The following is a 10,850-nucleotide window of genomic DNA, read 5'->3' as shown; positions in this document are numbered from 1 at the left end:
GCTGTTTTTTAAGTAAACTCACTCTAAAAAGAGAAACGCACAGACGCTCATACACGCAACTTTCATCTCTCTCTCTCTCTCTCTTGAAATGCCAGTATTTGAGAAAAGGGTTTAGCGATTTCTAATTATTGGGGGGACTAGCCCCCCTCAATGTCTACGGTGGTTATCGCCCTGATCAGACATGAAAATATGTTGTGGCACTATCGTGCAGTCTATAATGATATGACGTTAGTTAGCAAATATTAGCGATTTTTTGCAAACATTTCTTTGAGTAACATGACCGTAAATATTAACTCACGATTGAATGTAACATAAAACAAATGATTACTTTTCGTTAAAATCTTTATTAATGCCAAAAATGCTTGCATTTATGTGTCTTTTTGTTCACTCGGGCAGCCATGTTGCCCCTGAAGTCGGTTTACCCTGAGATAATTCATACCCCTTCGTTTGAAGTGTGGTCCCGAAAAATCTTCGTTTGAAGGGCTGTCTGGCCCTTCCCCTACCCCTACCCCTCCAACCAAAAGATTAGAGACACCCCTACCCCTTCACCTGAACGCGCGAAACGGAGGGGTAGGGGAAGGGCTAAGGGGTAGAATTGGGATTGGGCCTTAATGTAGGATGGGAAATTAATGCAAAAGACAGTAGCAGTGGGCATCCTCCTGTACTATTTTCTGTCAATCATATTGTTATATTATTGCTGCTTACTATCATCACTATTATTACAGTGTTTCTCATATTAACCCCTATTGTATTAAAGGGATAGTTCACAGAAAAATTTAAATTATATCATTTACAGCCTAATGTTGATTCAGACCTGTTATACAGTCCAGTGTTGTTTATACATTTTCAATTCACAGACAAAAATGTCATACAGGTTTGAAGCAGTGTTATTTTAGTGTTATTTATAATATTATTTAAATATAAAATAATATTTAATAGTAGAAATAGCTTTTGTTTTTTATGTTTTCAGGTTTCATTTTAGTTTAATTTTTAGTAATTTATTCATGTGCTTTTGTAATTTTTTACATATTACAATTTAGGTTAATTTATTTTTAAGTTTTAGTTTTTATTTATTTCCATTTAGTAATTTTTAGTGCTTCAACTCATTTCAGTTAGTTGTTAATTTATGTTGAGTTTACGTTTTTCATCTAATATTTATAATATATTTAGTTTCAGCTGTATTACAACAAAAATGTTTTTAATAGTTTTAGTTTTAGTTAAAGAACACCTCGGTTTGGAACAACATGAGTAAATGATGACTGCAATTTCATTTTTTGGACAACAGTTCCTTTAAACTTCAGTGTAACATTAAATGTAGATGAATAATATCTTAAATTATGCAGTTTTGTAATTTTTGCCAGGTGGGTGATAAAATGGGTTACACTAAAAGCCACTCATCTCTCTCTTTCTCTCTCTGTCTCTCTCTCTTGTTCTTTGTTATGAAACTATGTTCCCCTGCCTTTGAGAGGCAAATCAAGCATGACAGGAGCCATACGTTCTGTATCTGTTCTCTTTCTCATCAGAGCAAAACTATAGTTGTAGCTCAAAACTGGTTCCTCATTTCTGCACCTGTTTTCTCCAGTGGGTAAATCTGACCTGTGAACTCAAGTCAGGCCGGCCAACTGTGTCAATGCTGATTAAAGAGTGTGTTCTCCAACAGGAAGCAATCTCATTGGATGGATGATGCATGAATATCTATGAATAAATGAATAATCCACTCTCTCTGTCTCTTTGTTTCAGTGTACAGGAGAGGAGAGCTGGGTGGACAGCAGGACGGTTTATATTGGACATAAAGAGCCTCCACCAGGAACAGAAGCGTACATTCCACAGAGATTTCCTGACAACAGAATTGTATCCTCAAAGGTCAGATGTGCTCCAAGGCCAAACAGCTATCTGAACCAAAAACGATACGCAAGGGATGATGTACAGTCATCTGGTCATTATAGAAAAATAAACACAGAAAGCATAATCAGGAGGATATGGTCAGGTGGTCTTGTTGTCACCATTACTAGCTGATGAACACATTTTTTAAATCATTAATTTTTGTTTTGTATTCCAATTTATATATAAAAAAAGTTTAATATATTAAATATGATAAAAATCGAAAAATTTAAAACAACCTGAGACGTAAAATTGTGTAAGATAATAGCTGCATTTGCATTAGAAAGTGTATATTTTTGCTTGTTTTAAGCATAAAGCTGTTTTGTTTCTTGTTTTTCGTTTTGTTTCTAGTTTTGTTTTTTGTTTGGTTTTGTTTGGTTTCTTGTTTTGTTAGTTTTTTTGTTTTGTTTTTGGTTTGGTTTGGTTTGGTTTTTGTTGTTTTGTTTTGTTTTGTTAAACATATCTCTTTTTCTCCACAGTATACTTTCTGGAATTTTATACCGAAGAATCTCTTTGAGCAGTTCAGAAGAATCGCCAATTTCTATTTTCTGATCATCTTTCTAGTGCAGGTTTGTGATGGTGTCGCTTATAGAAATTGTCCTATTAGCATGAGCTGGCCTTTCTGTGACAGCGTGATGTGTGATATTTCCCCTCTCACCATCTCTCTCTGTAGCTGATCATTGACACACCTACCAGTCCTACGACCAGCGGTCTGCCTCTTTTCTTTGTCATCACGGTCACAGCCATTAAACAGGTGAGAAAAGACCCTTAACTTTCCTCTATAATAGGTGTCATAATTGTAACGTCACTCCTTCATTGGTCTCTTTCACCCCTCTAACTCTCTGCAGGGCTATGAAGACTGGATCAGGCACAAAGCGGACAATGCTATAAACCAATGTCCAGTCCACGTCATCCAGCATGGCAAAGTCGTACGCAAACAGAGTCAAAAGCTACGGGTGCGGATGACAACATATGACAACAACTGACAACATATAGATTAGTGAATTGTGCCGTTAGCGCCACCACATGGATTTGAAAAACATGACTGTTTTCAAACAGGTTTCCCTGAACAGTCCATTGGTGAAACAAACTCATACCATTGGTTGGTCCAGTGTTGGGCTGCTCAGGACGCTTAAATGAACAGCAGTGTTTTGAAAGTTCCATGGTGTTTGCATTTTTCGGGAAATCAACTTGTAAATGGCTTACCATGTATGCAAATTAAGCTGGCATAGGTTAAAAAAATAATAATGCTAAAAATTACACACTTCAGCTCTGAAAATGTTTTTTTTTTTAAATTCTCAGATAAATAAATCAACAAAGTTTCGCTCTACTAAACAGCTTTCTGCTTACACAGCCAGCTTGCTGTTTGGAAACAGAATGTTGGCCTGTCAACAAGCAGAATGACAGTGTGCCCACATTACCCACAATGCAGTGGGAATCCTTTGTTATTTAATTTTGAAACTATTGCTCTCTCTTTCTCTCTCTCTCTCTTACAATATAGAATATAAAATTGTATATAAAACTAAAGCACAGTGGAAAAACACTGGAAGCTGTGATGATAAAGAGAGAATGTGCTTGAATACTTACCATTACAGCTTTTCCTACTGATAATCCGGTCAGCATCTGTAATCCGTTACGCAACACATGCAGACAGGCCAGCGGGAACAACAACCAGGATCAGGATTTTCTTTTATGTAGATTCATGAGTATGATTTTTTATTATTCCACTGTTGTGTAAGTGGCAACTCATTTTCTATAGTTGATTCGTTGATATTGATGTCGCACAGCTTTAGTATATCTTACTTTATTCAAGCACCCTGTCAGGGAACATACTGAAAACATTATAATACTTGAGTATTTAGGTCACTCCAGAAGTATATTTAGATATTAGTATGATAAAATGACCAAGAAATGATGAACACTGGATGACCTGTTCTTAAAGTCACCATGTGTATTTTCTGTAGTTTGTTTCAGTGTCTTATCGTATCAACATTTGCTCAACAAATGGTGTGAGTTTGATCCAGGATTGCTGGTTTTGTCCAAACAATGGTTGCTGGAGACTGTTTGGAATCAGTCATAATTTTTGCAGTTAGTTATGATGTTGCCATTGACATAAAAATTACACTCTTTACCACTACTTTTTCCTACTCCTAAAAGTACAGCACAATGTAAAATATTCTCACTTATCTTGAGGTTGTTATTTGATTCAAACTGTTACTGTAAATGTTGAATTTGACCCTTTCTTGCTCTTTGACCTTTCAGGTGGGTGATATTGTCCAGGTTAAAGAGAATGAGACATTTCCATGTGACCTCATACTGCTCTCCACCAGTCGAGAAGATGGAACATGTTTCGTCACGACAGCCAGCTTAGATGGAGAGTCCAGCCATAAGGTGATTGGTCATTTTATAGAAAGGCAAACATGTTAATGTTATTATACCTAAAACTTAACATTAGGGTTTTATTCTATACATTGTGACTGAATTGTTTTGACTACACTATAAAGCACACTGCCAGTAATTCATATTAGATGGGAGATGGTAGAAATATGTGTGAGTTTTTGACCTTGGAATGCCAACTGTTTTCTCTCGTGCTCTCCTCTCTATACAAAGACCTATTATGCAGTTCAGGACACAAAGGCATTCAACACAGCGGAGGAGGTGGACACACTACACGCTACGATAGAATGCGAACAACCCCAGCCAGACCTGTACAAGTGAGTGATACACACATATATCTGCAGAAAACACATAAACAAACCCTCGCTTTCTCTTACAGACACTGACTGTGCATAGAACTACTGTTGGACTGGCACAACAGCATGCCGCACACTCCAGATACCCCACACAAATATCCTCACATGGTGTCTTTACACACACACACACACACACACACACACACACACACATTGACACAGAGCCCAGACTAGACATTATTTCTGTCTTTTCTTCTTCTGCTGCTATAGATTTGTGGGACGCATCAATATTTATTTGGATCGAGACGAGCCCATCGCGAGGTAAATCTATACTCAGGAAATTGACTCTTAATTAAGGGGCCAACGTATACAGTATTGAAATTAAATAAATACAAAATGTTTAATATTATATAATAGTATATGTAATATATATTGCATTTCATATAATAAAATACAGCAAATATTGTTATCTTGGTAAATTTCACATATGCAAATATGTTAATAAATCTGAATAAATAGAGTATTTAAAATGAACAAGATGATATAATTAGGTAATTTATTATATGTTATATTAGGATAGTTTATACATAGCATGACTGTTTTATGTGTGTTCATTTTTGTGTTTTAATGAAAGTATATGTAGTTCATATTTTCATTGCTTTAACTGGTCACCATTTCTTTTAATTTACCGTTTCCATTTAACATTTCACAATTTTTTATCTTACATTAATTTTTTTTAAATTTAAAATAGTCCTGCAATGTGACAGATGAACTTGCAGTACAACACATACACACTGTAAAAAGATGTGAGCATAATTTTGTTGAATAATCATGTTTGTAATGCTGCATTTGATCTGTTTGATTTTTTTAGACCCCTGGGTTCTGAGAACCTGCTGCTACGTGGAGCCACACTGAAAAACACTGAATACATACATGGTATTTAAAAACAACACTACATATTTATGTTTCATTTATGCACATACACATTAATTATATTTGCAGTCGATTCAAGGTATATATACAGTATGTATTAGTTTGTGAGTTCCTTAGGAATACTGTTTGCACTCAGTCTAATTGTATTGATGTCTAGGCTAAGATCCATCACTATAATCTGGCACAATGCTAATGTGATTTTTTTTAGGCAATAGGAAGGGCAGGAGAACAAGAGAGGAGAGTTGCTGATTGAGTCGTTTTGTCACTCTGTTCCCACTGTAATTAATTGAGTCACTGAGGCTTGTGAGATCAGAAAGAAGTTCTTAATTGCTAGAGAGAGAGAGAGAGAGAGAGCGAGAGAGAGAGAGAGAGAGAGAGAGACAAAGGGCGAGAGAGGGAGATGAATGCCACATTATACACGTGAGGATTCTAAGAGCAGGGCAAGCTCTCAAAGGTCACGTTCACACAGCAGCAGAATACGTTTGTCAGTCCTGTATTTGAGTCCTTAATGGTTACGTTCACACACAGTTCGGTTATTTACGGGTGTGACAACCGCATTCTGTAACCGAACTCACACCTGTAAATTTTCAGGACTCACAACCGCATTCTCGGAACACACGCGCTGTGTGAACGGAACTGGACTGGACAACTAGTTGTCTGTCACGTCATACAGTGCGAGAGAAAGCTGCTCTGCTGCACAAACGCGCGTCTACGTGTGTTACGTGTTTTCATGTGTGTTTTCGGTAACTTACAGTAGCAGAGAAATGAGCTGGGTGTCATCTGAAAGTTTTAGATCCCGTCAGTTTTGTGTTCTGCGCGCGATTCAAATGCTCCGCTCTCCACCCAAATATAAAAGCTGCTGTCGGTTAATGAAGATTTGACTAAAGAACTCGCGGCTCGATTGGACTCTTGTCGTGTCAGAAAGTGATAAGATTTTCAGTTTTATGGACGTCGCCATCTTTGATTTTGCTTTGGTCACTGTCGCTATGGTTACTGGTAAGGAATACGGGCTTGACTCCAGTTGCACGTTCATACAGACAGTATTCTAAACACAACTGTAAGCTGCTGTGTGAACGGGACATTTCGAGACTCACACCTATAAAGAAAATGCGGTTGTCAATCTCAAATCTGACAGTGTGAATGTAGCCAAAATGTTTAACTTTGTTACAGCCGAGCCATTATGACGTAATGGCACCGTACGGTAGGACAAAAAGAGCTCAGTTATGTAACAGTGGCTTTTATATTATCATAGCGTCAAGGAGGCTGTACAGAGACAGTCATAGAGGGGAATTATGATCTCAAAATGCTCTTCATCCTCTCTTGTTTCTCTAGCTGTGGCCATCTATACGGGCATGGAAACCAAGATGGCCCTCAACTACCAGTCCAAGTCTCAGAAACGCTCCGCTGTTGAAAAGTAAGACACGGTGATAGGCTTTCGATCAGTTTATCTTGCTGTCAGCATGTACAGGGTAATGCATTTAGTGTGCTGTTTGTAAAGCAAATTGCGGGCTTCTGTATTTGATGTCACAATTTGTATCAAGTTGCGTTCACATGTGTCTCTCTGGCAAATCTGTCAGACAGATAGATGCAGCCATTAAGAAAACACGTAAAATATGTTTATATTGAATAAGCAGGTGTACTTTCAGATATCTCCTTTCAGAGTTTGGATAACATTGACTTTTTCAATCAAATAAATGTTGATTTTTTTTTTTAGACTTAATTTATTTTAATATTGTAGATGTCATTCGGACAGGGTTTTTTTTTTTTTCTGAAAAAGAGGGATATTAAACTCAGAGACCCTCGGGGAAAGTTACTGCGGTTAAAACTTGTCACCCTGATGTATGATATGTGTCTTTGCCACTAGGTCCAAAAATGATTATGCTCATACTACGTGTCTTGGATCATCTCATCGCTTTTTGTCCTGCAGGTCTATGAACGCCTACCTGATTGTGTACCTCTGCATTCTGATCAGTAAAGCTCTGATCAATACTGTCCTGAAGTATGCCTGGCAGGCCAACCCAAACAGAGATGAGCCCTGGTACAACCAGAAAACTGAGACTGAGAGGCAACGGCATGTAGTACGTGCTATAAAACAATGCGTATTATTATTATTATATTTTTATTTTTATTTAACTTTTTAATAATTTATTACAGTTTATTATTATTTTTATTTGTTATTTATTGTTTTATATATTTATTGTTTAATTTTTTTTAAATGTAAGTAATTTTGCTTTTTCAGAGAATGACAAATTCTGTTGGTGTGAAAACTTAGTTTTTATAAAATATTTTGTTATTTGTTTTTATTAAAATTGATTTTATTTATTTTTGTACTACTTTATGTACTATATATACATAATTATAAGATGTGTTTCTTGAGCAGCAAATCAGAGATTTGTTTTAGATTAGATTTCTGAAGAATCATGTGACACTGAATGTGAATTCAGCTTTGCATCATGGGAATAATACATTTATAATTATTATTATAATCACTTTATAATATTAATAACTTTTTAAAAAATGTATTAAAAAAGAAATCAGTTATTTTAAATTGTAATAATATTTCACAATATTACTGTTTTTACTTTATTTTTTGATCAAATAAATGCAGCCTCAGTGAGCATAAGAGACTTTTTTCAAAAACATTAAAAATCTTAATTATTCCAAATTATGGCCTCCATTGTATATGCTAACTATATTTTATGCTTTCATGTCATTAACACCATCAAAGCAAAACAATTGCACAAACTCACACTTATTTCATTCCCTGCATTTTGTCCCTTCAGTTAATCCGGGCATTCACAGATTTCCTTGCCTTCATGGTTCTGTTCAACTACATCATTCCTGTGTCCATGTATGTGTCTGTGGAGATGCAGAAGTTCCTTGGCTCGTACTTCATCCTGTGGGACGATGACATGTTTGATGAGGAGCTCGGAGAGGGACCGCTCGTCAATACCTCAGATCTTAATGAAGAACTTGGACAGGTAGGAAACCTCTTCAGTCCACTCCAAAACTGCTCCCAGGGTCATTATTGGTTCACCGTTTCTGTTCTTTCTTCATCACAGGTGGAATATGTCTTCACAGACAAGACTGGCACATTGACAGAAAATAACATGGAGTTGAGGGAATGTTGTGTGGATGGGCATGTTTACGTGCCACATGCCGTCTGTAACGGGCAGATCTTACCTGGAGCTGCCAGAATGGATATGATCGACTCCTCTCCGGGCGTAGATGGAAAGGTGAGCTTGTTTTCTGTTTTTCTGTGTTTCCATAACTGTTGGAAAATCACAGTTCAGTGGGTATTTGAACATATATTAAATAATTTTTTTAATACATCAATTACATTATTTTTTTTTATATATGTATGTTTTTATTTCGCAAGCAAAAGTGACAGGAAACACTGTTACAAAAGGTTTCAATTTCAAAATAAAATAAATGTACAATGTATCATGGTTTCCAAAAAATTATTTAGTAGCACAACTGTTTTCAACAATGATAATAAGAAATGTTTCTTGAGCAGCAAAAAATTAGCATTTTAAAATATATTGAAATAGAAAACACAAATTTAAAATGTATATTTTACATGCTTAAAAAGCAGTAGATAAATAAATAAATAAATAAAGTATTAAAACAAATATCTAACATACCTGACGTGATTCTTTATGAACATATAAAGTCGGATTACTTCAAGTTTCCCCATCTTTATTCAAAATAAACACATTATGTATTTTTTTTTATCTAATACCATGACATTTCATTATTATTAAGTGTGACTTAAGTATGCAGATACACTTTGGACCACTGTAGACATTTGATAAAGAAGCTATAAAAACTTTTGTATAATGAGAGAATGAACGTGTTATTGTGAGCGGCGAGTTATGTTTCATTGCACAGATAAATCATATTATCGCAAAGGCAAGTTTTTGTATGAATGTTTTAGCTGTGGATGAGTGGAAAGATGGATGGATTCTAATTTTATCTTTGATAAATGAGCTTAGAGCAACGTGACATTAATTCAGCAGATTAGCTAAACCATCTATTAAAGAATTTGTAACTTGTTAAATTTCCCATCACATCTCTTGTCAGTTGTGTTTTTGAATGTGATTTTTATGAATAGCAGTTTGGATAAACTCAAAATAGTTTCTGTTAGAATTATATTGTGTGCATATGCATAATAAAGTGAAATATCAGAGTTCACTGTTGTTGAGATTTTTAATGCCTGCTTGTATCATATTGTATCCAAATATTTACTGGATACATGAGTATTGACTGCATTTTGTTCAGAGTTAGACACAGATAGCCTCTCTCTCTCCTTTTATCTCTCAGTCACTTAATCTCTTTTTGCTAGTCTCTCTGTCTTCCTTTCTTCTGGTGTGTGAGGAAACAGATGAATGATTCTGTTCTACTGAGACGACTCACTCTTAAGTAAAGGGAAATAGTGTGTGTGCGTGTGTGTGTGTGATACCTGGATTGCCTTGTGCCATTACATATTATTATTATTAAAAGTAATGTTTTACTTTTTTAAAAAGTATTTTTGCTTTAAGAATAAAGCAGCAGCTTTGTGTGCAGTATTTCAGTGCAAACGTGCGTATGTGTGTGTCTCATCAGGAGCGAGAGGAGCTGTTTTTCCGTGCGCTGTGCCTCTGTCACACAGTCCAGGTGAAGGAAGAGGAGACGGTGGATGGCATTAAGAGAGGAATCCATCAGGGCAAATCCACCTCCTTCTACATCTCCTCCTCTCCAGATGAGGTTGCGCTGGTGGAGGGCATGAACAGGCAAGATGCATGCAATCACACAGACCCACGATCATTTATACTATAGCCTCCAGGTTTTGACATACTGTGTCTCACTTTGGGATTGCATAACCCTAACCCTAAACAGTCCAAACATTTTTATGACCATTTTCTGAACCCTACATTTGCTGTGCATACTGTTGTGTCTAACCTTAACCCTTCATCACAATAACACACTAAGTTTGCCTTCCTTTTCTCTCACCTGTTCAGGTTGGGCTTCACCTATCTCCGTCTGAAGGACAGTCACATGGAGATCCTCAACAGAGAGGATGAGATGGAGAGGTGAGCCATCTGGAAAACAGCATGAGCGCAATGACCAACAGGAAACTAGCAGCATTTGGATGCTTTTGGACAGTCTTATCAGTCTGAGAAAGTGGTTTTACCCACAATCTTACGTAATATGTTAAATACAGATTATTACCACCAATTATTTTATAATTATTTTTGATTAAATAAACATTAAATATTAAAACTGTATTTAAAAAATAATAATTTTAATAGTTTTTTTTTTTTTTTTTTAAATAATAGTACAATAAATAGAATAATGTAAAAG

The 10,850-nt window shown here is 35.9% G+C and overlaps 1 protein-coding gene across 4 annotated transcripts in view; it reads left to right on the top strand.

Annotated features, from left to right (window-relative positions):
* Window positions 1-10,850, top strand: part of LOC107676866 (probable phospholipid-transporting ATPase IH) — a 67,382-nt gene that overhangs the window by 32,230 nt on the left and 24,302 nt on the right. For all 4 annotated transcript variants that reach the window (XM_016471581.1, XM_016471580.1, XM_016471579.1 and 1 more), the window contains exons 2-15: window positions 1,741-1,863; window positions 2,361-2,450; window positions 2,555-2,635; window positions 2,730-2,837; window positions 4,144-4,272; window positions 4,492-4,595; window positions 4,845-4,895; window positions 5,446-5,510; window positions 6,840-6,921; window positions 7,435-7,585; window positions 8,291-8,488; window positions 8,570-8,743; window positions 10,113-10,279; window positions 10,508-10,579. In XM_016471581.1, the coding sequence (XP_016327067.1) occupies window positions 1,741-1,863; window positions 2,361-2,450; window positions 2,555-2,635; window positions 2,730-2,837; window positions 4,144-4,272; window positions 4,492-4,595; window positions 4,845-4,895; window positions 5,446-5,510; window positions 6,840-6,921; window positions 7,435-7,585; window positions 8,291-8,488; window positions 8,570-8,743; window positions 10,113-10,279; window positions 10,508-10,579 (1,595 nt within the window). The remainder of the gene's footprint in view (window positions 1-1,740; window positions 1,864-2,360; window positions 2,451-2,554; window positions 2,636-2,729; window positions 2,838-4,143; window positions 4,273-4,491; window positions 4,596-4,844; window positions 4,896-5,445; window positions 5,511-6,839; window positions 6,922-7,434; window positions 7,586-8,290; window positions 8,489-8,569; window positions 8,744-10,112; window positions 10,280-10,507; window positions 10,580-10,850) is intronic.

The sequence above is a fragment of the Sinocyclocheilus anshuiensis genome, unplaced genomic scaffold (genome assembly GCF_001515605.1).
Source record: "Sinocyclocheilus anshuiensis isolate Anshui unplaced genomic scaffold, SAMN03320099.WGS_v1.1 scaffold2166, whole genome shotgun sequence".
Classification (NCBI taxonomy): Eukaryota; Metazoa; Chordata; class Actinopteri; order Cypriniformes; family Cyprinidae; genus Sinocyclocheilus; species Sinocyclocheilus anshuiensis.
This window is presented reverse-complemented; position numbering and strand designations above follow the sequence as displayed.